Source organism: Ambystoma mexicanum, chromosome 5p (genome assembly GCF_040938575.1).
Source record: "Ambystoma mexicanum isolate Mex_15411 chromosome 5p, UKY_AmexF1_1, whole genome shotgun sequence".
NCBI classification, from domain to species: Eukaryota; Metazoa; Chordata; class Amphibia; order Caudata; family Ambystomatidae; genus Ambystoma; species Ambystoma mexicanum.
The window spans coordinates 252,277,412-252,304,194 of NC_090930.1; the positions used below are offsets into that span (position 1 = coordinate 252,277,412).

The window sequence follows — 26,783 nt, forward strand, 5'->3', positions numbered from 1 at the left end:
GCAGAAAAATACAAACAGAGGGACCTCGACGCGTGAGGGATTATGGGTACAACGCACGTCACTATAGGGATAGTGTTACAGACACGCCTTGTCGACGTCCCCTTTTCGACTACGAAAAACAAAATGCAATACTCCGCAGTGACCACTGGATGTCGGACCTATGCACAGCATGTGAATCTAAGCAGATACAACCATCAGAAATGCTTTTACGGTAAGTAATGCATTGTCATATACTTTTGATACAAAGCTCTGGTCAGTGTTTGTTTGCTCTACTGTGTTTTTAGCCCTATTGTTTATACTCTATGTTCTGCCCTACTCTTCTTGAGAGAGGTCCGACTGCTCAGCCACAGCTACCAGGTATATCTGGGTGGTGCAGACTGTTACCAATTGGGTTTACTGCTTACTCCTGTAGTCTTAATCTTCTTGCAGTGGTCCCCAAGGGAACTGCAAAGGATTCTGCCTAACAATGACTATCCAACCCTTTTCCTTCCTGAAAGACTTTCTTCTGTGGTTTTGCTAACTAAATACAATTCCCGTATAATACAGTATAACTGTCTTTAGTGTCAAACGCTGTAAACCAAGTAGGTAAGAGCACATGGAACAACTGCGCTGAACTGCCCCGATTAGTATTGATACATTGAGCTGCTAGGTGTAAGATTCCCATGGGACAGTGCTCATGTGCCCCAAATAAGGGAGCAAGGAAATGTGGGAATCTTGCAATATCTGCTCTGCGTATAAGATTGGTGACAATTTCTTAGATATTGAACAATACTGTGTCACAATAAATAAATAAAGAGCACTCTTGCTCTAGATTTTTGCCATTGGGTCTTTATTGTTGCTCAAGGTGCCGACACATGTTTCAATCCCACAAGGGTCTTTATGAAGGCTGTGGCATTTATAAGTCATACCACAGTTTGAGCAGATTGGTAATTGGTGTCAGGTTGATTAGGTGACACATATAAAATAGCCCAATTTGTGCATGGAAAGTGTGAAAGTGTGCATGGTGATGGTGTTTGGTGACAAGTGAGTGGGGTGGCATGCACATGTTTATCCGACGAGGTGGGTGATGCAAAGTAAGCATTTGTACATATTGTGGTTAACAAATTCACAATTGTATATCATTGTCCATATTTACATCATGTTAGGGAATAACCACACATTGGTAGGATATGATGGTGCACCACGGAAGAGACACTTGGCACAAAAGGACCAACAACGGGGTCTCCGACCTAAGAGAATAGTAGGTTTCGGTTAGTGTCAGAATTAATGTTTTATGAAGCTAATGCAAATCTGATCATGTGTGCTAACCCGGGCATAATGCTTACCAAGGTTAGTGTTTCTAAGAGGCCGTTCCCTAAATGTTTACACTGATTAGTGATCTGTGGTGCAAAGTTAAACCCTGCATTAGTTGTTCATCAGTTTGCAAAAATTTCTTTTTGGGCCTGCGAGCTTGCTGAAGTAGCTTGTATGTACAGAGGGGGGCAGAGCATATCGTGCACAAGAGAATTGGGGTGGGTGGACTGTGGTGCTGGTGTTAGCTGTGTGTTTGCTAGAGGAAGTGGTGGTGAGGATGCCACGTGTTAACAATTGTAACCCATGTGCTGTTAGCTCTGCTGTGCACGTGGGCGCTCCTTACGTGGTGGTTTCTTCAAGGTGAGAGGTGGGTGGAGGGTGAGTCATGGTGTTGGGGGCAGTGTGGAATCCCAAGATTCAGCGTGCCCGCATGTGAAGGGGGTGTTAGCCATATAGCGTGGATACAATTTCTTGGAACCAGATAAGGCGGCGATAATCATCGTTTTTCAAATATATTTGTTAAAGGCTGAGAAGTAGCACATGGTTGAAGCACACCCAGGGTCCATGGTGACGGGTCTCATTAGGTCTGCGCGCCTGCCTGAGAGGCGTGCGGTAGGGTGGTGCACAGGAGTTAGGTGCAAGTGCTGGGGAGGCATGTTGTGCGGTGCAGGTCATGAGATACATCTAATTAGTAACATAAAATGCTGAGTGCTCGGTAAGCGGCATGAAGATGAAAGAAAAAAGGTCAGCCGTGCAGGTTCACAGGGGTTCGGTTGAAGAAGGTCCCTGAGCTATGTTTTTACCTGGTGAGGTCCGGTGCCTCTGCTATGTATGTCTCCTGTGGTCGGCGGTCTGTCCGATACCATCGGCCTGACATTCTCTATTGAAATAGTATATTTGCACTCAATGGCTGTACACAGCAAGCTACATATTGGCTGATTCTGAGAATAGCCGTGATTGGCCGTGCCTGATCATGTGTACGACCTAGATCGGAGTGTCAACATCAGTTGCCATGGTGAGGCAATTCCGTTGTTTCCAAGACTGAGTAAATGCCAGTCCAGCGTATTAAATTATGGAATTGGAGTGATCAGTTGGAAGGCTTAGTGTGAGGGGTTGACCCCTGTCTGTTATATATGGGTTTTATTAGTGTTTCGTTTGGCCAATCCGTGGTGCCGGTGGAGCGAGTTTAACAACTCGGCGGGTGGTAGTACCTATGCCATTGTTAAGGGTGATACCCACTAGTTGAGAATTATTGTAGGCAATTGCATCGGATTTTAAGTCAATTACTGTTATGGCTTACAGTGGTTACAATGCTATTCCTCAGGGTGGGACCACTCCACTTAAGATTGTTTGGAAATTGTTGTGCACTATCACATCAGATTATAGTCGATTGCTATTGCAAATTGCAGCGCGACTTGCGAGGTTAGTGTTTCTAACGCGAGGCGCGTTGTTTCGTCAACCTTGGACCCATGCGACGGTGGTCACTGACTCATCTGACTGGCTGGCTGAGCGAGCGAACTGTTGTCTTCCACAGAGTCTCGGGAACACATCATCCTCATTTTCCTCCCTTCTGAGCAGCATTATCAAGTATCAAGGACATGTGCCTCCGGCTTCGCCCGTGCAACCCAACCCATGCTCCCGCCTCCAGCTCTGCCTCCGCAGCAGCCCGCTCCTGAGGCTCCAGTTGCCACCAGAGCGTTGGTGGTAGCCATCCGTTCCTGTCGATGCGGAAAAGGGGACTGAGGTTTGGTACCGGTTGGTGGGGTTAAAGGATCCTGTGTTCCTGGGGCCAAGCCCCTGCATGCAAGTAAATTTAAAGGGGAAATGTCTTTCTTGTGGAAAAGAGGTTCCGTTTTGCGAGGGAGGCCCATGCCTCGGTGCAGGTGCAAACCCCCACAATCGAAGCACCTCCAAAGGATGCTGGCTTCACCCTTCCTGGGGAGGAGGACCAGCAGGGCACAGGCGAGGAGGAGCAGGACACACCTTTCTCAACAAAAGCCTTCCACAACAGGATTACTGGCCTGTCGGAATACCTGGGCATCCCCCAGCCCCAGAAGGAGATTCCTGAGGCAGGAGTTCTCTTGGAGGTCTTAAGCATCAGGGCAGAGGCATGGTCACGCATCCCCCTGCAGAAAAACATACAGGCCTTGCCCAAGAAAGGATGCTCAAGCCACACTCGCGCAACCCGTTAACAAAAAGCTGGATGCCAAGTTCAGGCAGGCCGAGGGAAACAGCATGCTACTCTTGACACACCTGCAAACTCGGTCATCGGTTATCGGTGCAGCATCCATGTATGCCAAGCCCCAGGCGTCATCCTGAACAAGGAGGAAAAGCCTCTTGAATCATACGGCAAGTTGGTCTACTCTTAACGCTGGGCTGCACCTCGGGCAGGCCAACACAGACGCCATCCTGACTGTGGTTAATCGACGCCTGTGGAGCGAAATTGCATACTTCCTGCCTGACATCCCTAAGGACAGGCAAGCCACATTCAAGGCAGGTCTAACTGAGGCGAACTCGTGGCACAGGACATGGAGGCCACGGTAGGCCACATCGACACTGCTAACAGAGCGATCTCTCTGGCAACGTACATGAGGTGCACGGCCTGGCTGAAGACTACCAGGTTCAACCCGGATGTCCAGGATAGATTTGTGGATCTTCCCTTCGAAGGGGGTGATCTTTTTTTCCACTCAACAACTGATGGAGAGCTGGACAAGAAAAAGAGCAGCTTGCAGAGAGCCAAGTCGCTGGCGATTCTTACCAAGCCAGCGGCGAAGTCTTTCTCACAGGCACAGTCCTGCTCAGACAAGGGGCAATCTTTTGTCGGGTTCCAGGACCACAAAGCCAGGCAGCCTGATCGGTCTCCCTGTCAGCACAGGCGAAAGCACCACAAAGCCTCAAATAAGGGATTTTTCCAGTCCCCCTCCCATTCATCAGCCTCTGACCAGAAGAAACAATGGTAATTCTTTTCAGGTCCACAGCACCCCAGTAGGGGACAGGCTGGCGTTTCACAGTCAGGCTTGGGGGGGTGCAGTTCACAGACGCTTGGGTCATCTCAGTGGTGCCTTGAGGCTTCCGGTAACCTCATGCTTCTCCTGTCCCGAGTTCTCCCCCTCTCCCACAGATCCGGTACACCATCACTCCGAGCAGAGATTTGCTCCCTTATAGAGAGCAAGGCGGTAGAGGTGGTCCCTCTCCCCCCAGCAGGGGCAGGACTAGGGCTTTTACTCCTGCATCTTTGCTATCCAGAAGAACAGATAGGCGGGCCTGCGAGTGGTGTTGGATTTGTCTTCCCAGAACCTTTACCTACCCCTGCCAAAGTTCAAGAAGGTGACTCCAATGCTCATATCCAAGACACTGTGTAGGGGAGGGGGAGCCTGGACGTGGGCCATGGACCTGAAGTGCTCCTATCTCCACGTTCCTATTGTGCAGCCTCACCGGGTCTTCCTCAGGTTCTGGGTCATGGGCCTGCATTTCTAGTACAAGGTTTTGCCCTTCGGGTTAAATATCAGCTCCGAGAGTCTTCACGAGGCTTATGAATGCAATGTCAGCTCTCCTCCGGTCAGAGGGGCTGCATGTCTATCCGTACCTAAACGACTGGTTAGTCAGAGCCTTGTTGCTTGAGCAGGTATGGGCCTCTGCGGACGGGCTCATATCCACCCTATTCGACCTTGGGGTTTTCAATCAACTACCAGAAATCACAGCTCACCCCTACACAAACGCTAGTGTTTCTGGGACTCTGGTGGGACAAACAGCAGCAGAAGGTATTCCCCACCCCAAACTCCGGGGACAAGGTTACAGCAATTTGGACTGCCGTCTCCCATTTCTGCAGCAGGTCATTCACCACGGCCTGGTGGTATCAACACCTTCTGGGCGTTCTGGCAGTCCCTTGGACCAGACTCCATGAGGAGTATTCAGCTGCATTTTGTGGATTCCTTAGGTCAGCAATTGGGCCCTCAAGTGGCCCGGTCTGCATCATGCAACATTTGGACCACAATCTCAAATGGTGGCAACAGGAGGATAACATCTTGATGGGCAGACCATTCCGTCCACCCCCCATAGAGTACACCATTGCCACACACTCCTCCATCCTCGGATGGGGAGCCACTCTGGGAACGCACTCAGTGCATGGGCTCTGGGCCAGACCAACCGGTAGGATCACATCAACTGGCTGGAACATATGGCAGTCTGTTTGGCCCTCAAGCCTTTTCTCCCGACCATCAAGGGCAGGTCTGTGTGCATACAGACAGACAACACAACCTGCGTGTACTATATCAACAAACAGGGGCACCAGATCCCTGCAACTGTGCTTGTTGACTCTGGAAATCTGGGAATTGGCTATCAGTCAGGAGGTGTGGATCTCGGCGGTTCACCTTCTGAGAGAATCCAACCTGGAAGCAGACACTCGGTTGCCTGGCCACCGACAATTGCGAGTGGCAGCTGAATGCTCCAGGAAGTATTCAGCAGATGGGGCCACCCCACCACAGACTTATTTGCGACATTATACAACCGGACGTGTCAGCAATTTGTGTCCTGGGGGGGCAAGGGGATGCAACTCTTTAGGTGACTCACTCCAGATACCCTGGGACACGATGTGGGCATATGCATTCCCACCTACACCGTTGGTTCACAAGGTGGTGAGAAAGATCAGGAACTCCAGGAACTTGAAGATAATCCTCATAGCTCCTTGCTGGTTGGCTTGACCCTGGTTCTCGGACCTGCTGCAGCTGTCAACCCGGCTGGAGATGGTGTTTTCCCCTCAGGAAGAGCCATCTACTCGCACAATAGAAAGGTGCAGTACTGCATCCCTCGCGGGATAGGCTAGCCCTAGTGGCCTTGTTCCTGAGCATCTAACGCTTCAACACCTTCAGTTGTCTAGTGACAATCAGGAAATCATTCAAAGTGCCAGAAGTCATGCCACACGCAAGCAGTGCAAAAGCAAATGGACGAGATTCTGCTTTTGGGCTAAGGAAAATGGGGTAAACCTTCTGACACCCGTAGTAAAGAAACCTCTCACAGGCCTGACCAGGCTTTACTCCCCGGTCAAACACCTACATCCTGTATGGGACCTTAATGTAGTATGAAGGACTATGGCACACAAACCATTTGAACCCATGGCCACAGCAGACATTAAGTTGGTCACTCTGAAGGCAGCCCTTCTGGTTGGTCTTACGTCAGATAGCAGAGTGAGTGAGTGAGCGTGAGGCGTTAGTCGCCTCGGAACCATACACTAGATTTCGTAAAGACAAGGTTGTGCTGCGTACGTACCCCAAGTTCTTTCCAAAGGTGATGTCATCATTTCATATCAACGAGGAAATTGTGCTCCCCACATTCTTCCCAGACCCCAAGGAAGATGCAGAGAAAACACTCCACTGCCTCGATGTCAGGACAGCGTTGAAATTCTGTTTGCACAGGACGAAGGGCATCTCCAGACGGATGCACTATTTTTAATGTTTGGAAGCTCCAGGCCTGGGCAGTAAGCTTCCAAGGCATCCATAGCTCAGTGGAGGACAGGAGCTATCCAGGAGGCATACAAAGTGTAACGTAAGGATGAAATAAGAGCCAAGGCGACTGCAGGCGCATTCCAGTGCCACATTTCCTGGCAAGTGTCAGGATTGGCTACAGGTCGCATAAGGGCAGGGTTGATGCAGGCCCATTTGTAGTACACAGGGTGTTTAGTCAGAAGGAGGTGGTAAAGAGAAATGGGTAGGGTGTTTGCTACCCATCTTTCTTAACCAAAGTTATCCAGGGTTCCCAAGCCGAGATGGCAGAACAATAGCTGGTAAGCTGACTGGCTGAAGATTCAAGGACAATCACTTGGAATGTTCTGAAAGACGGCTAACTGCCTTTCATCAAAGTAACTGTATAGTCAGGTTGTGTATTTTAATGTTTTCCCAAGTTAGGCCCACACTGAACCCTGTTCTTTATTAGAGTTTCCTGAAGAAGTCAGAGGATTTTGATTCCTGTAAAGTGAGGTGGTCTGAAGTGAAGCTACAATCTATAATCTGCACAGCAGTTTGGAAAAGTTCAAAGCAAAAGACTTATTGACTGTTACGTGTCTGGCCTAGTTTAGCGCTCCTGAGGAAGCAGTTTGTAATTATTTGTGCATGATAGTCTCAGCGTGCAAGGCTGCAGTAAGAGGAACCCAGGGCAGGCGGCGTACACGTTAGTCTTCAGCACCGCGTGTCAGGAGGAGCTCATTGTGGTCACTCCGGAGCTTAGCTCGCGTCAGCTCACGTTATCAAATCGGTGCTCAGTGGTGGTTCCGGTGATTTCGGAACAGCACTCAGTGAGGAGTTCAGCATTCATGCATGCGCAAGCAGGAAAATCAGCGTTTTCGGAAGGCAGTCCTCAAGACTGATACGCTGCTGTTCATTGTCGCGCATGCGCTCCACTTCGGGTCTTCCCGAAGACAGATCAGCAACTCTGAGTTAGTAATCCACTAGTCATTGCGCATGCGCACAGCATAAAAGAATTTGTTCCTGAAGACAAACTGCTGCAAGCAAGGTGAACTTGGCAAGACTTTCCAGGGTCTGAGTAATGAAGTCAAAGCAGGAGCACACGCTGATGAGACCTCTTGGAAACCTTATTTAACAAGTAAATAGAAGAAAACCTGGGCTCAGTAAGTGACTAAAAGGCTCACCTGCAATTAGTGTGAGTTCAGCACAATTAAAAGAATGACTATCTTTCTTCAATAGAATGCATGCAAACCTATGAGGATAGTATAAATAGTTTAGGTATTTAGTTAGAAGTAGGGTTAAGTCAAAGCAACAGAAAAGAACTCTAAATGAATAATTTCCAAGTTAAAAGAAAAAGTGAGAAAGTTTAGAACTCTAAATCTACACTCTAAACCTACCTCTAGGCATCGGCAGAGGTTAGACAGGTAAGGGAGTGTGTTAAAGGCCATTTAATTGGAGAACTGATTTTGATTTGCAAACAAAAGTAACAATTTGCACTTGTCCACTGCAAAACGTGGTAACCAGAGCAGAGCCAGTTTGTGTCTTTATTATTTTATCGTCAACCCCTTTACACTTCCTGGGGTGTCTGACTCAACTTTATTATGAAAGGTTGGGTTGGTTACGTCCAGACGGGGTCTGTGAGATCAGCAGCTCCTGCCGAGAAGTTAAAGTACAGAACGAACCTGACCGCAGGTGATCAGCAGGGCGGCGACATGGGTGACTCCTTTGGATTTTTGCAAGCACTAATGCATGGATACCACTGCCAAGGTGCCTTGTAATGGCCAAAATTGACTACTGCAATGCCCTTTATCTAGGAACTAGCCAAAAGAAAATCAACAAGGTTCAAGTAACACAGAATAATGCAATCAGAGCAGCCCTCAACATCCCTAGAAAAATGCACATCTCTGATACCTGACGGAACCTCCACTGGCTCTCAGAATTTCACTCAAAGCCCTTGCACTTACACATAAGTGCCATGCTTACCAAGCCCCGGAATACCTGGCTAATCATTTCACAGCGCACACAGCCACACGACTACTTAGAACTGCACAAGCATATTCACTCACTATACCTAGATTTAATTCACAGTATGCAGGTGGGTCTGGCTTCCTCGTCTTTGCCTCCAAACTCTGGAACACACTCCCCAACGCAATGAGATCTGAATTCCGCCACACCCCATTTAAGAATACTGCCAAATTCTGGTTCACTGAGCAAGACCTAGCCAAAAACTAAATGATATATATCTTATGCGAACAACTATAGCTACAACAATAAATGGGCGTGTGTACACCATCCCTGCCCACTGTTTTATATGTCCTTTATGCATTTATGCCTTTAATGCTCTGCTACTATCTGTAACATGTATCTCATGCAATGTTAAATTGTGATGTTTTTTTCTGTAACCTGTGTATAATATGCGCCCTGATGCCCCCAGGCCGAGTGCGCTATATAAATAAACCAAATACAAATACAAGGCAGATGCAGCATTCCACCAAGCGCTGCTGCGTTATCTCTTTGCCTAGAGGGTCAGGCTCTCCTCCCCAGGGCATTGTCAGTTGTAATCGCCCATACAGGATGGCGGAAAGGGGATGGGATGTAGGAGTAATCAAGTGTTACTCACCAGAGTGACTAACATACTCCTAGTCCATAGTCCCCTTTCCTCCATACGTCCCACCATCCATCCCCCCTATAATAAGACCAGTGAGGTTGTTAAAGTGTAATACAGCTGACGCGTCAAAAGGGGACTGATGTGTGGTGGCTGGGTTAAGGGAGCCCGGAATCCCAGAGCCGCGCCCCCACGTGCCAGTAAATCTAAAGGGCAAATGTCTTTTTCTGGTGGAAAAGAGGTTCCGTTCCTGTCCCACGTGAGGGACACCCATACAGCATGGATGAAAGGGGACTATAGACTATAGAAGTAAGTTAGTCACTCCGGTGAGTAACACTTGATAACTGATAGGTCACATCCCTTCTACATGAGACCACAAGCATCCCCAGGCATGTTTCAGCCTTGATGTGCCTCATCAATGAAGAGAGTAGCTTGGGTCTCTAGGCCCAGCAAGTTTGCGACCCACGTGTGGTCATACCCGTCCCACTCGGGGGTGACTAAAGCAAACCAGAAGTTAATGGCTGGAAGGTTTTGAAAAAATTGTAACCACAGGCACCACTCTGGGCAACCCTCCAGACTGATTTGCATATGGCTGGGCCCCTTTTGCAATGGCGCAGACAGGCTAAAAAATGGTGGTGTGGAAGGTTGCCCAAAATCTTCCGCCTATTACTTTTTTGGTTTGTTTGCCTCCCTATGTGAGAGAGGGTATGCCCAGACGAGTGGGTCCTTTGCTTGCTGCGCCATAGGGGAGCCAAGCTGCACCTCACTGATGAGGCCCAATAAAGCTGAAACATGTGTGGGGTTGCTTTGCGTTTCCGTGCAGAGGGGACTTGGCCTGGCAGTTCAGACAGGACTGCTCCCTTTGGTGGCAGTACCTGACTGATTTGCATATGGCTGGACCCCTTCTGCAATGGCACAGATGGGCAAAGAAATCAGTGGTGTGGAAGGTTGCCCAGAGCAGTGCGAGTCGTTCAGATTAATTCCAAACCTTCCACCCATCACTTTTTTTTGTTAAAAATCCATGTATGCATGCAGGTGGTGTACATTCTCGATTTGATGCCAGGAGCGGGACGTGGATCCTTTATCCTGTCCACTGTGCTGGGTTTTCTTCTTTCATTGGCCCAAGCGAGCCTGCTGATTGGCGCTGAGGTCCCCAGAACAGGGCTTGTTTTTCACAGTTGCCACTGTTTTGCAGTTCTTGAGGGGTATGTGTAACCAATTTCCTCCCCGCCAGTTTGTGGTTCCAACACAGGATTTGAATTTAGTTTTTACATTTCTTATGGGCGCTGTGTTTGAGCCCCTTCCTTTCTGTTCTATTAGATTGCTTACCCTTAAGGTGGTTTTCCTGGTTGCCATCACTACCGCAAGTCGGGTGAGTGAGCTCCAGGCATTGTCCTATTTGTTTTTTTCCAAAGAGAAGGTGACATTGATAGTGAGACCCTCATCTCTGCCTAAGGTGGTCTTGATATTCCATCCGTCTCAGAAGATCAATTTTCCTACGTTTTCCTCTGCCTCACCCTTCGAAGGCAGAGCAACGATTCCATCAGCTGTACCAGTTGTGAGCCCTGAAGTTCTACATCGTTAATACTGGAGGCTAGGAAGGATGGCCAGCTTTTCATTCCGTACAGCTCATGCTGGCAGTACTGTGACCAAACCAGCCCTGTCCTGGTCGATCATTCTTTGCATCTCAAAATGCTACTATGTGGCTGGGACGAATGTGCCTAATTGTCTCAGAGCTCATTCTACAAGAGGAGTGACTGGCACCTATGCTTTGCAGAGGGGAGCCACTGTCCTGGACATTTGCCAGGTGGCTACGTGGGCATCGCTGCACATGTTTGCTAAGCATTGCTGCTTGGATTCACTTGCAGTCCAGGATGTCCATTTTGGTAGGGCAGTCCTCCAGAGTTTTCTGGTTTAGGTGATGTTCTTGCATCCTCCTTCCCTCCAGATTTACATACTGCTTGGGGAGTCTATCATAGATGAGTAATCTGTGGCAGGAAACAATCCATTAGGAGAACAAATTACTTATCTCTCTGTAATGTTCATTCTGATGAATGTTCTTGCCATGGATTCCTACTCGTCCTCCCTCCCTACCTGCCCCTCTTGCAGCAAGCTAGTACACCATCAGTTCTACAATTCCCTCGGCTTCAGAGTACTAGGTAAAAGGAGTGGACTGAGTTCATGGGGTGCTGCACTGCTATATATGCTGGCCATCACGTCGTATCCAGCGGGCAACGCCTAGAGATGTCAAGTGGAACCAACTTGGAGCCGCGCTGTGTCCCCTAACAGCGGAAATGTTTCTGGAGAACAGCTGCGCTAGGGTAGTGCTATTGTAGATGAGGAATTCATGGCATGAACAGCGATCAGAAAGAACATTACTGAGAGGTAAGTAATTTGTTCATCGGACTCAAGAGATCCCTAATTTGGTCCTAACATTTAGATCAGTTTCAGTTTAAGTATTTGTATTCATGTCATTGGTCTTCTGTTATTCAAGGTGGTGTTTTTGTTCATTATTACACTAGCTTATTCTTTTTCAGAGCTACATGCTGTTTTGATCACATCCATGTTATGGCTCTTCAACTTCTGCAATAAATTCACCGTTGTGTATTCTCCTCTCTTCTATCAAAGGCTGAGAAGAGATTCCACAATGTGGAGCCTTGGCAAGTTTTGCAATTTTATTTCTTGGGAATCAATGAAAAAGGAATTGGACAGTTTTTTGTTAGTTTTGCAAGGCCGAAAAAAGGAAAGGCAATCGCAAAAAAATCTATTTATGTGGATTGTTCCCTGCATGAAAACATGCTGTGAGCTAGCCCCAAGGACAGTCTTTAGTGCCATTGAGCCCCTTTATCCAGAGTTCTGACAGCTATTGGTGCATTTCAGTTTAGAAGGTCTCTACTGAACATCTTTTGGGCAGAAAATGGACATCCCTTCACACATTCATCAATTATTCTCCAGCACGGGGTCTGGCATGGATTCACATGCTCATGAATATTCCGTCGTCAGGCTGGGAATCCTCGGTAAAGAAAAATCAGTATCAGTTTCGTTTCTGATCTGTCTTTCGTAGTAGTTACCAATCACTGATCTCTGCGTCATACTGACCACAGCCAATGACTGCCATCTCCCTAAGCCCCGCCTCTGGCAGCCATCTTCAGATTTTTACTGCACGTTCAAGTGTTGGGATCCTCGTGCTATTGCCTCAAGCTCCACCGTTTCTTTATCCGATCAACGGGGACCCATGTTGGATTCTTCTACGTCCCTCAAGGGTGAAGATTTCGTCGAGCCACTCTTTTGGAGGACTCCAGAAGTTTCTCAGGCCCATCTCGATCATGGCCCAGGAGAAGGGAAGCTCGACGCCCGGAAAGCTGTTCAGGGTCTGCCCTGGATGCCAGCTTCAGAATGTCTTTAAGGAGGACGAACACTCCCTTTGCCTCTACTGCCTGCATGAGGACAAGACGCACGTGTGGAAAGACTGTGCGTTTTGTGGCAATATGTCGGAGCGGACCATGAAGGACCGCCATCTGCGTCTCGACAACTGGTTGGAAGGGAAGAGCCCGTTAGGCGAGAAGAAGTCGTCGAGCGGTCTTCTAAGACCATTGAGGGCGCCCCAGCGACAGGGGTCCAACAGAAGGCCAAGCACCGCGAGTCCGCTGGCACCGGGAGCGCCGAACGGTCGGGCTCTACGGGCACCAGGCAGGGCGCATCCACCCCGGCGCCATCAACCACGAGCCAACGCTCTGGCCCGGGTAAGAGGAAGGCCGAGCACCCGGCGAAACTCCTGGAGAGACCCCGGTCGAGCTCGAAGGCCCCATCGGAGGGGGAGCGAGGCGGTGACCCTCCCCCCAAGGAGAAGGCGGTGAGCACACCTAAGGTGGTGAAAGCCTTAATCCACCCGGCCAAGGCCTCTATCGAGACAGTCGCAGCGGCCCTGGCTCAGCCTGTGGAGGCTACACCAGTGGTGGCGACCTCGGGGCCCAGAGTCTCCCTGCCACCGCGGAGGGAGTCCTCTTTCATGCCCATCGACAGGACCCCTGTGAAACCTCCGACGGAGAAGAAAAAGGGGGGGGGCAGGAGGTCGTTGTGGATTCGGCCTCAACCTCTGAGGAGGAGCTGATCGAAGTCTTAAGCCACGGCGTTGGCGTGGAAGAAGACCAGCCTGTCGGGAGGGACCCCGACGTAAGAGACGACGAGAATGTCGAGGGTGCCGACGGGGCTCCTGACTGCCCGTCGGACTCCCTTCAACCAGTGCCGCAAGACAACTCGGCGGCCATTTTGTTGGCTATACAGTCCTTATGCTCGGAGATAAGGACGAGATTGCCGTTACCACCAACGGAGGAACCTCTCCCGACGGGGGAACCGGAGCCAGGCCCTTCTGGGAGCCCTCCTCCTAAGAGAGGAAGGATTCATCCTCCACCTCCTTTTCAACCATCGTGCCCTGCTCAGCCCTCCTCCCTGTCCACGACCCATGGGGATGATACGGGGACTGACGCGGCCGCGACTGGCACAGACGACGAGGTTTACGACGAGGATCTCCCGTCGTCACATCCTCCCCGGGCTTCCCCGCCCGACGAGATTGGATCGTTTCATGCCATGATCGCCAGGGTATCCGAGCTTTCCAGCTCTGCCCGGAAGAGAAGAAGGAAGGTTTCCTTTATCAACGGCGCGAGACCAAGAGGAAGACAGTCCTCGCTGTACCTCTACTGAACGATATCTGGGATGAGGTTCTCGCCCTCCTCAAGAACCCATCCACAACGCCTGCGCGAAGGGATCGGTACGAGAAGAAGTACCGGGTCCCGGACGCGGCCCCCTTGTGCCTTCGGGCACAGCCGACCCCGGACTCGGTCGTCTCCGCGGCAGCCAGGAAGAAAGCGGGGGGGGGCTCAGCCTCTACGTCAACCTCCCCGCCGGACGGCGAGGGAAAGAAATTGGACACGATGGGACGCAGAGTCATCTCATCGGCAGCGACGACGATTAAGGCTGCCAACGCCTTGGCTATCGTAGCCCGCTACGACAGGGAGTTGTGGTACAAAATCGCCCCCCTGCTGGACTTCTTACCAGACGACAAGAGGGCGGAGGCCCTAGAGATCTTGCAGGAAGGAGAAGTGGCGTCGGACCACCATTACGATAGCGACGGACATTGCTGACACTGGATTTCGCCAGTTGGGCAACGGCGTGTGCCTTAGACGGCGTGGATGGCTCAAGGCAACTGACTTCCGTCAGGACGTGCAGACCAGAGTCTTGGACATGCCGTTCGACGGGAGCAACCTGTTTGGGAAAACAGTGGATGATTCCCTACAAGCCATCAAGACTGACACGGAGACGGCCCGGGCTCTTGGTGTTCTCCAGCAACGACGGCCGCCCTTTCGGAGCGGCGGAGGCAAGCAGGGTGCCTCCAAAGGTTCCCGCGGCGGATTTTCCACCTATCGTCAAGCGGCCCGTTCATCGTGACAGGAAGCCTACAAGGGGACGAGGCAAGTCGGGCGGACCCCGCCGTCGTCGCCAAGGAGGACAAGGCGGCAAAGCCTTGTCGAAGCAGGACTGAACCGGCCGTGGGGTCGGGCTCCCACCGAAGCACCCCGGTGGGAGGCCGGCTGGCGAGCTTCGTCAGCGTGTGGGAGTCCATCTCCACCGACCGTTGGGTGCTAGACGCCCTGGCCCAGGGTCACGCGCTCGAGTTTCTAAAGAAGTGCCCGCGCGTCCCCCCCGTGGCCAGGAAGGAACATCACGTCCCTCAACTTCTCTTGGAGGTAAAGGCGATGCTCAAGAAAGGCGCCATCGAGCTCGTCCCAAAGAGGCTTCGGGGCTCCAGAGTTTACTCAAGATACTTCCTCGTGAAGAAGAAGACTGGAGGATGGCGTCCCATACTGGACCTACGACGACTGAAAAAATTCATAAAGGCACAGAAGTTCTGGATGGTCACCCTCCAACATGTCCTGGGTCAGCTGGAGGAGGGCGATTTCCTGTCGTCGTTGGATTTGGAGGATGCCTACTTCCATATCCCCATCCTAAAGGGACACCGAAAGTTTCTCAGATTCGTGGTTCAAGGGCGTCACTACCAGTTCAGAGCCCTTCCCTTCGGATTGAGGTCGGCACCCAGGGTGTTCACCAAGTGCCTCGCACCGGTGGCGGCGCGGCTGCGCCTGGAGGGGATCCACGTCTAGCCCTACCTGGACGACTGGCTCATCCGAGCAAAGACAAAGGAGCTCGCCGCGGAGCACACGGCGAGGACCGTCCAACTACTCACGGACCTGGGATTCTCCATAAACTACGCCAAGTCCCACCTGGTGCCTGCTCAAGACGCACTGTTTCTGGGAGCGAAGCTCGACGCAGTGGCGCTTCTGGCCTCTCCGTCGGAGGAAAGGACGAGGGCCATCTTGGGCAAGGTGCAGCGGATGCTGGTTGCGGACACGGCCAGGGTGAGGTCCATCAAGTCCCTCCTCGGAATGATGTCTTCTTGCATTTATCTCATCCGCCTGTGCAGGCTTCGGATGCGCCTGTTACAGGAGTTCCTGGACGCCCGCTGGATCCAGACGACGGGCAGCTTCGAGGACAGGATCACACTCGACGAGAGCTTCCGACGAGCGATCCTGTGGTGGGGCACCCACGCGCATCTGACAGCGGGCATGGACTTCTAGACCCCGGGCCACCAGAAGACAGTGACCACGGATGCCTCCCTGGAAGGGTGGGGAGCGCACACCGAAAATCTGCATGCGAGAGGGGCCTTTGGCTGCCGACGGAGAAGTCCCTCCATATCAACGTCCTGGAACTCCGTGCAGTGTTTTGGGCCCTCAGGTCCTTTCTTCCATCCCTCAAGGGCAAGGTGGTGAGGATCTTCACTGACAACACCACCACCATGTTCTACATCAGGAAGCAGGGCGGTACCAGATCCCCAGCCCTATCCAAGGAGGCTCAGGATCTGTGGCATTGGGCCGTCGCCCAAGGGATGTTTCTGGTGCCGTTTCATCTGGCAGGGATAAAAAACACCATCGCCGACTCGCTCAGCAGAGAGCTGCGCTCGTGCCACGAGTGGGAACTACGACAGGATCTAGTGGACCGCCTCTTCCGACGGTGGGGCACACCCCAGATCGATCTGTTTGCGACGAACTCCAAGTGCCGGAGGTTCGCCAGCAGGTTTCCCCAGCCGAGGAGCATGGGCGATGCTTTCTCGTTCCCCTGGGAGGGCCGGTTCCTATATGCGTTCCCCCCCATTGCTGCAGCTGATCCGGCTCATCAACCAGCTCAAGAGGTCACAGTGCAGGATGATCCTCGTCGCACCTGCGTGGCCGAGGCAGATATGGTTCCCGGACCTTCTGGACTTGTCAGCGTCCCCGGCAATCAAGCTACTAGTGGACGCGGATCTTCTCTCCAGGGAAGGAGGCGCCATCCTCCATCACGACCCGAAGTCGCTGAACTTGCAGGCCTGGCTCCTGCAGCGTTAGAGTTTGGAGGTTACGACATACCGGCCGACTGCAGAGAGGTTCTTGCAAAGGCCAGGGCGTCCTCAACTCTTAAATGCTACGAACACAAATGGAAGAGGTTCTCTGTCTGGTGCCACGCACAGATTAACCCTCTACGGATTACGGCTCCTCAAGTACTGCCGTACCTTCTGACGCTGGCCAAGGCTGGACTGGCGTACGCTTCCATCAAGATTCATCTTGCTGCGATCTCCCGATACACCAGAACCACGGGACGGACGTCTTTGTGGTCTGATCGTCTGGTGAAAGAATTCATGAAGGGACTGTTCAGATCGTTCCCGCTGGTGAAGGCCCCAGCCCCGGCGTGGGAGCTCAACGTGGTGCTGACCAAGCTCATGGGACCTCCGTTCGAGTCTCTGCACTCATCTCCGTTGAAGTTCTTGTCGTGGAAAACAGCGTTTCTTGTGGCCATCACCTCCGCACGACGGGTGGGAGAGATCCAGGCCCTTTCCTGCAAGCCCCCGTACTTGACTTTTCACAACACGAGGGTAGTGCTCAGGACGCACCCCTCCTTCTTGCCCAAGGTGCCGTCGGACTTCCACCTCAACGAACGTTTTCTTCCCGTCGCCTTCGTCGCCGGCTGAAAGGACTTTGCACTCGCTGGATGTGGGTAGAGCGCTGAAGTTCTACGTGGACCGCACAAAGAGTTTTCGGAAGACGTCACAACTTTTTGTGAACTTTGGACCTGTCAATCAGGGGAAGGCTCTCTCGAAGGCTTCCATTTCCAGATGGCTCTCCGGCTGTATCATGTACTGTCATCGGTTGGCAAACCGACCGCTGCCTGGCCGTCCGAGAGCCCATTTCACCAGAGCGATCGCGGCTACCACGGCGTTCCTATCTGGTGTGCCCTTGCTGGACATCTGCAGGGCTGCTACGTGGAGGTCGACGCACACCTTCACGAAATTCTACTGCGTCGATCGGGATTCCAGGGAGGAGTCCAGGGTCGGCCAAGCAGTGCTGCGCAACCTGTTCGCCTAAGGTGAGCCTGGTGAGGAGGTAAGAATTGCTTAATGTTGAGTTTTGGATGTAATGCTTAATGTTCAGCCTTTGCCACCTCCCGTGGTTGTGCATGTGTGTGCTGCTATATATTCTTTATTCATGAGCATGTGAATCCATGCCAGACCCCATGCTGGAGAAGGAACAAGTTACTTACCTGTAACTGTTGCTCTCCAGCATGGGTCTGGCATGGATTCACATGTGAACCCTCCCGCCTACCCCTCTGCGGCTCTTCACTTGGTCATACTGCCACTTCACGTGCTACCAAATCTGAAGATGGCTGCCAGAGGCGGGGCTTAGGGAGATGGCAGTCATTGGCTGTGGTCAGTATGACGCAGAGATCAGTGATTGGTTACTACTACGAAAGACAGATCAGAAACGAAACTGATACTGATTTTTCTTTACCGAGGATTACCAGCCTGACGGGGATATTCATGAGCATGTGAATCCATGCCAGAACCATGCTGGAGAACAGTTACAGGTAAGTAACTTGTTCCTTAGCCCTGTCTGGAGAGGATGTTTGAGTGGGACTGTTGGTGCTTAAGGGATTCCTTGTGTAGACTGTCTTCCCCTTCTATGAAGATATTCTTAGTGGACTGCAACTGTTTGACACAAAAGTCTTTACACCAAACCCCTGTTCTCCTATGTCTCAGCCTAACTGCCAATCTTCCTTGATACGAGAGAGTTAAGTACAATAAACGGAAAGCTTGGCAAGCAATAGAATGCCCAAGTGGTTGTATTGGGGGGCAGAGGGTTCTCCCAAGAAATGTGCTCTCCTTGTGCGTCCATTTTGAAATGCTCACAACCTCCTGTTGGCTTTGCCAACACTTGTTCAGACGACTTTAAACACTCCTAGACCTCTGAAAACTGTCCTATTGGGACTTGTGTCACTAAGGGCTTGCTCTCAATGTAGTCAATCTTCGACTAAGGGGATCCTTTCCCTTATGAACTGTAACCATTGGCAGGGCAGCAAAGAGAGTTTCCAGAGGATTATTATTGTTATGATAAGTATTGAGCGCAGACCTAGCTTCGAGAAGCAACTGAGCGCTTTTCAGAGGTAGCAGAACAGATATACAGCAGGGGCGCAGAATACAGCTGTACCAGGTGGCGCGAGGTAATGCCCTAGATGTTGAGGAGAGCAGACTTGGGTCTTGAGTTCTTTTCTGAATTGTAGGAGTGTTCATACGAGTTTGATGCTTACTGGTAGGAGGTTCCATATTTTTGGGGCAAAGCGGAGGTGGTTTGTTTTCTGGTCCTTTTCCTTTTTGCAACAGTGGATTTCTGTATGTGTCCTGGCTGCTGGTGCTCTGCTGTCCACCGGAGAGGCTAAGTTTCTCTGTGAGGTAGCTTAGTGACTTGAGTGTGAATACTTTATAGATGATGCAGCAAGACTTGAAGGTGATTTGTGCATGCAGTGGTAGCCAGTGAAGGTCGATGAGGGCCAGGGTGATGTGGTCGTACCTGCGTAGAACCTTGATGAGGCTGCAGCCGCATGTAGCACACTTCTCAGCAGCACAAGGGAGGACAACGGGAGGCCTTCGACGAGTGCATTGCCCCATCCAGGTGGGCTAGAACCAGTGCTTGAACGGTGGATCTAAAGCTGTCCGCAGGTAGGAAGGGCTTGACTTTCCGCAGAAGGGGGAGTGGATACCAAGCTGTCTGGGTATTCTTAGCTATATGTGTTTTGAAGGAGAGGTGTTTGTCAATGTGGGATCTGAGAGACTTGGCGCAGGAGGTGAGCTTGGGTGTGAAGCCCTCACGGTTGATAGCCAGGTCTGTATGTCTGGGTGTTCGGTGGTGTTGGTGAGGAGCAGGAATTCAGTCTTCGAGGGTTTAAGCCTATAGATGTCTTTGATGGAGTCGATCTTGAGGTATAGCTGTGTGTTGTCGGTTTAATGTTGGATGTGGATCTTTTGTGTGGCTCGGAGGGCTACCAGCGTCTTCATGTATAGTTTGTCACTGGGTAGCAGATGGAACCCTGCAGGATTTAACAGGTGACGGGTAGCATTGACAATCCAGAGGAGTCCATCTGAACAATCTGCTGGTGGTTGGCGAGGTAGGATTTGAACCGGCGTCGGACAAGGTTGCTGAGACCCATGTGCCGATGTAGGGTGTCTGTGAGTGCCTGGTGGTCTACTGTGTCGAAAGTGGCCGAGATGTCACGTAGAACCAGGAGGCAAGGGTGGCCGTCGTTGAGGATGTTGAGTGCGTCGACCACTGTATGGTGGCTATCTCTGTGCTGCAGGGATTAGGATTGTTATGGGTAATTCTCAGAAATGTGCTAATTACCTCCACTTTAGGATTTTGAGGACTTGATTTTTTTAACCTGGACAGAGTGTGACCCTTTTTTCCCACTCTGTCATGTATTTTAATGTGATTTTGTACACCGTTTCTTTTGGTTATGTATGCTGACAAACTCCATAGGCATCATCTTTTACATTGTCACACAGCACCTTCAGTGCAGTGACACAGGGAAGTCTTCCAGATTTCCCAAAAGTTTAACTACCTTCTCTTGGATAAACTACTGTTTCCCAGAGCAGTAAAGTGAAATTGATTTTCCTTACCATTGTAACTTTCTAGACCCAGCACACACTATCTCACTATAGAGTGCTGGAGGAGTTACCTAGTATCCCCTTTGTCTAGCTTCTCATGTAACATTTTTTTTGTGTTACCCTGTCTCACTGAATGGCTGGTGGCAGTGGTTTCGTTTGAACTACCATGGTGTGTATTTACCGCAGGTTGCGTTCACAGCTACAGTAAAGCACCTACGGCAGCCATCTTTGTCAAAATGGCCCCCGGTCGTCTTTTTTCACCATTTCTTTGTGAAAGGTCCTTCTTGAGATTTACTCTGCGCGCCAAACCAGGATTGATCTTTGTTCATTTTGCCTTTGGCAGGATTCACTAGTGAAACCCTTCCTCTGGCCCCAGAGTGTCTGGGGTAGGCAGGAAGTGAGGGAGGTGCCCGAATCTCCCTGTGCTTAGTCTTATGGGAGACCCAAATGCACTCTGTGGTGATTGGCCGGCTGACTGTCCTGCAAGGACAACCACCCTGCTGGGTGACTGACGGCTCAGCTGGGATGAATGGGAGAGAACTGAATAAAAGGCAAATCTTTTGGCTTGGAAGGCAGTCGACCACTGGACGAAACTTGAAGAGGACGCCTGCTGCAACTCCTGGACCGTTGGTTTGCCCGGTGAAGCCCTGCTGCAGTGCCAAAATGCCAAGTTTGCATCGACAGAGAAGCCCCTGCATGGACGACTTCTCCCCTTGAGTTGGTGGGACCAATCAACTCCAACGTAAGCCACCTGGACATCCATCTCGGAGCTGGTTGAATTTTCAGAGTTGCTGCTGGAATCCTTATAGCCAGGGAGAGGAACACCAGAATGTGTGCGTTTCTTTTAAGGTGGCCTAGAGCTTTTGGAAGATCCTCCAGACTCCCAAGAAGCAGGACTGACCAAGCCTGAGCCCCCTCAACAGAGTGCGGGACCCCAGAAGCAAGGAAAGTCCTTCTCGACAGCCAGGAACCGCTGTGTTGCTATTTGCGGTAGACGCGAGAAGCTGAAACAATGAACAGCCACTGAAAGTGAAGTTTGCTGGTTGCGAATTTTGACCTTCCCAGTGCATTACAAGAGTCCCCCGATATCCTCCCTCTTGACCCCACGACTGAGGCTCAAGAACAGCAAGATCTACAGAGCTGCACAGGAACAGAAGTCATCCGCTGCATCTTTTTCTTCATTTCTAAGGTACTGTAAAAAGTTTGAGAGAATTTACCTCTTACTGTAGAGTGCTTACAACTTCTACAACTCACAAGTCTAATCAGCTTGTGGCCCTACATTTGATTCTTCTTTTCATCAAAGACTCCTAAGAACTTGTGCAAAGACTTTCCCATTTACTTACCAGAAGTGCTTCATCCTATGCAAGACCTTTGCCCATTGACTTTGGCTTAGCCTATTGAATTGTATGGCTCTTCTTGGAGGATCCAAAAGTATTTGCCTGCCTAGGAATATTTGTGGTCTCTTGTTCTAATAACCTTTTCCTTTTGCCAACTTCTAAGAGTATTCTAAATGCCAACAGTAAGATATTAATGTCCCCAGCACCCTAGTTATTGGAGTCACCTGTGGGTGTAGGTTGTGCCTGTGCCCCATCCCAAAACGGTTTTTACTGATTTAGAAACGAACATTGTACAGTTTTGAAGTGTATTTGTGTGTTGCTATTATATTGCTCCCTTCTGAAGAAGGCTTATTCTAGCTGACTAATAATTGTTTATGCAAGGAACTTTGAGTGTAAGAGTTTATTTGAATACCTGTAACTGTAAATCTCTGTGTAACTCCACTACAGCTCACATCGACACCTCTTGAGATATGCCTGGCTGCTCAACACGCTACCAGAACTGTGTAGTACAAGCTTATACCAAAGATTGGGTTTCCTATACCTGTTGTCAGAGTTGTGTGTTGTGGTCCCAGAGGGTACTGCATACAAACTTTGCCTAACAAGGATCCCCTTATTAGCCATTCTGGTGGCAGGCCTAAGGGCATGCCAGTGGGCTTAATACTTTGACAGACTTCGACATTATTCAGTCCTCCGCATAGTCACCCAAATGCCGCTATTGGGCATACTATAGCCTACTATAGCTAAAATGATGGAATCCCGGGGGTCAGTTACCCCCAGTGAGGCAGGTTATCCGATATTACATTGCCAATAAATCCCCTGTTACAGCCATGCAGACACTGTGCTCCACTGAATCTGTGGATAAGGAGTTTGCTCGAAAGTACAAGCTGGCGTCATCGGACCAACCATTTTTTTTTATAGAGGATTTCCCACCTAAGAGTAGCAGTTCAAGCAGCGACAGTAGGGCTTAAGTTCTTGACATGGGAAAGAAGATCTTTACTTCCAGTGCCTTGGTGCTAAAGGCGATCAAAGCTTCCTGCACCCTGGCCAAGTACTAGTCTGTGTTTTGAGTAGTGTTCTTGAAAGTGGCAACTGATTTTCTGGAGATGAGTTTTAATCTGTTGACACATGAGAAGGAGTCCGCTTGTGAGACACTGTAAGCAGGGATGAATCCTGCTTTGTGGCTTGCTCCATGGGCACCTGTAGAGTCATTCGTGGCTAATTAAAATCTGGTTTTACACCGGATGTCCTAGCCAAACTATTGTACATGCCGTTGTATGGGGTGAATAACTTTTGGAGGTAAGACGGACAAGTCCTTGGAAACATTTCAAGCATCCAAGGCCACTGTAAATTCTTTGGACCCAGTGATTCAGCAGACCTTTAGTCAGACTTTTTTCAACCCCAGCCTGGAAAGGGTGGAGTTTTTGCCAATACACTACCTTTTCCCATACGTCTGCTCCTCTATGAAAGCGTTCTGGTCACCGCTCCAAGTTTATTCTTTTCCTGTGACGATGGTTGGGACGTTCAAAAAGGGCAACAAAGAAAAACGGCAGAAGGTTGTGCTGTGCATGAATACTGTCTGCTTTTTGTCCTACAGTGATTTTGACTGTTCCTCACAAAAACATTTTTGGGCCTGTCCTAGCTGAATCCCTTTGGATTCTTTCACCTCCTACTGAACACAAGGGTGGTGGAGGGGGGGTGAAGAACTGTAGTGACGTGATATATGTACAACCGACGTCTCTGGAGTCTAGAAGTGGCGCGGTTGAGACATGATTGAGTCGACAGACGATGTTGAGCCGCACTACTCCACCTGTTGAAAAAGTTTTCAAGCAGTTAATGCCGGAAAGGTTATCGATGAGAAAAATCTGCAGGAGAAGACTCCATAGAACATTACATGCACGTTATATATACTTTTCCTGGATATGTATTTGCTCTACCCCTAGAAACCATGTTGGGGAGATTCTTCTGAAGTCTTCTTTCTAGTCCCAGATAAATCAACCTACTTGTTTTACAGAGCGTTTTCTTTGATTTGTCCTAGCTTTGTAAGTGACATTACTGGCTGAGCAGTCTAGGCAACTCTCCAGAAAGTACAAATGGTTTAACAGCACTGAACACTTTTGATTAGCATACAATAAGGGAATGCCCACACAATATATCAGTACAATGTATTCTTTATTATGATGTTGAGTATAATATAGTAATATCTGCAGAATACCACAGGTGAGTGCATTTTCAGAGTTGTAGAAAATCACAGAACCAGTAATCTCGGTGTTCAGTGTGGACGTTTTGTTGGGCTCACAGACCTCAGGAGTGACTTATCTCCAAACAGTGTTCTCATACAGTCGACAGTGAATTGATCAGAGGACATTGGGCTATTTATTTATCTCTCTTGATACTTCAGGATCAAATCCCAGCAGTTATAGTCCTAGTGCAGTCTGCCTTTATGCCAACCTGGATGGTAGACGGGTGATCCTTACCTCCAATCACACACTCGTATACCATTTTTCATTTGGTAGATACCCAGTCGGTAATTCCTGGTCTCCATCAAATCACACATAGACAACAAAGTACAGTTAGTCGGCTACTTGATTTCTAAACAGCTAGGGACTCCTGCATGCGTTTGTCTCCAAGAAGAAAAAGATTCCTTTATAAGTGTGACTACCTAGCTACAACTCGGGCAGCACAACTGTCATTTCAAGGTAACCTGCCCAGATTGACTCCGGGAGACCACGGCTGACTCTCCAACAGCTCAAATACATAAGTCACATCCCCTTTGAGATTTGAACTCACTGGGGAATTGGTGCAAACATCACAGAAAACGGGCAACAAATGTAGGGTTTTCACAAAGTGGGGAATGTGTGTCGTCTGCTTTACACCTACAGTTTAGAAGTATCCTATGTACGTAACACAGATGGAATGAAACAGAAGGTGCTTGGACCCACAAGGGTTTCATGGTGTTTTTGGTTCCAGGATAGAAGAGTAATGCATTGTTTAGTTTTTGCCTCAAAATGTACTCTTATGACTAATTATTCATGCCTGGCATCTAAGACATGCTGTCCTGTGTGAATGTGGAGAATTAACATTCATGCCAGGGGAGGGTTTAAAATGAATGCCTGCCTAGTAGCTTGCAACATGACCTGTTTCACCTTTGGTTAAATGATTAAGTGCCACCACTTTTTCTCTAGTTTTCCTTAATTTTTTTATCACTCATAAATCATCAGATAAACACAGATGAGTAAAGTAATCCAGGTAAGAGTCTCAACCTGTTTTTCACCAATCAGTTCAGTAGTAGCGCAGTGTACTCTCCAACCAGAGGAAAAAAAATAAGATGATGGGCGCATCAAAGTGAAAATGGTGTATCTATAAATGGAGTGGGGAAGATCTAGTATCGAATGTAAACAAATTCACAAAGGAACACAACAGGGAAAACAGGATGAAAAACAAAGATTGAAGCTACATTTTAATGCATTATCTGTCCTAAACTGTTCTGCAAGTTGCCCAGTGCTAAAAGCGTGCAATATGTTTGAGTGAGAGAACTTTGGAGTGGAATTATTTTGTGAAAACACTCAACTTCTGTTTTGTATGTAAGGTCATTGAGAGGTTTAGTAGTAAAAGCTCTGTCACTTTGATTTATTTTATTCAATGTTCAGTTTTGATGTAAATCAACCATTTGATTCGAAACTGCACACATCCTTTGAATAAGGTGCAATGGGATCTGTTCAGTTGATTTGTTGGGGTCGATATGAGCAAGATACACTGATTGAAGTAACACACATTTGTTACACAGCTGTATCAGCAGTAAGTAGTAAGAACCAATTAACTGTTTGGAAACATGCACTAAGAGATGGAGTGCTTTGTAGAGAATAAAGGTGGAAGGGAATAGTAAGAAAAGAGTAGATTGGGAGAATCAAATGAAGTGAGAAGGGTGTTGGATTAGAGTAAAAGTATAGCATACAGAGGAGATCAACAAGTGAGAACCACAGCGCGGGAATGAGTGCCACAGTAATAGGAATGCAAGAAAGGTAAAAAAGCCAGCCATTGAAGCAATTTGTTGTTGATGGTATAAATGACTTGTATTCTACAGATGTTCATGATGCATTATTTTACTGACAGAGGGACTGTCTTAAATTTAATTTTGGGATTCCAAAATGGGCACTGTCCACTGAGGACGTGTGCAGGCGAAGATCGTCCCGAAAATATATAATACCGGCACATCATGCGACTGTTTCACTAGCAGTTTCCTTGTCTACATAACCAAGACGAAGCCTCACTGAAGTTTACTTCACTTCCAACACGACTCTTCAGATTAAGGTCTGCATTTTATCGAGGAGAAGGTTCCACACAGACTGGCCACACTCGAGATTCAGTGAGTGGTTGGTGCTTTCCGCAAAATCGGACGGACGAAAATAGGCTCACCTATGACTAACAAACTGTAAAGAACAGCTGTTGCAGAGTATCAGGAACAGGGAGGCTTGATCGGCAAAGCCCCGCCCCCTGGGAAATACGTGGAAGTCGTGTGAAACTCAGAACGCAAGGTGGGGATTCTTGTGCTACTGCCTGGGCGAACCGGAGAGTCAAGTTATGGTGGAAACCTCTCGCAGCACAATACTGTGGGAAAATGTTTTAACGCACATAAGGCTCAAGCGGAGAACAGTGACCTGAAGATCTCACTATAATACAGAGGGCCACATGACACAAGAGGTAAAGCCGGATCTCTATACCATGGGACAATTTCTGCCACTGTGAGCAGATCAGCATAAAGAGATTTAGCATTTCGGCGCTTTGTACTTCAACATCACAGTGAGGCTTTCATACAGGCTCATTTAGGTTTTACCTGAAAATCGACTGGGGGAATTTTGGGCGTAGATAAGGTGCATATGGTCCGTTGACACTGGAGGCTGCTGAAATGGAGTAATCGGGAGACATTGGTGGCAACTGAGGCGAAAAGTGAAACACCTGGCCTCTGCATCTATTAGCACTTGAGGGATAGCTACTGTGGAGAATACATTTAATGACTTTTAGAAGGGGGCGGACTGCAATATGGAGTAAGAGGAACACAACACAAGGCTCTTCGG

The 26,783-nt window shown here is 49.3% G+C and overlaps 1 protein-coding gene across 2 annotated transcripts in view; it reads left to right on the forward strand.

Annotated features, from left to right (window-relative positions):
* THOC2 (THO complex subunit 2) overlaps positions 1–26,783 on the forward strand; it is a 2,257,836-nt gene that overhangs the window by 2,092,612 nt on the left and 138,441 nt on the right. For both annotated transcript variants that reach the window (XM_069612670.1, XM_069612671.1), the window contains exon 38: positions 24,916–24,957. In XM_069612670.1, coding sequence (XP_069468771.1) covers positions 24,916–24,943 — 28 coding nt within the window. In that variant the 3' untranslated portion in view covers positions 24,944–24,957. The remainder of the gene's footprint in view (positions 1–24,915; positions 24,958–26,783) is intronic.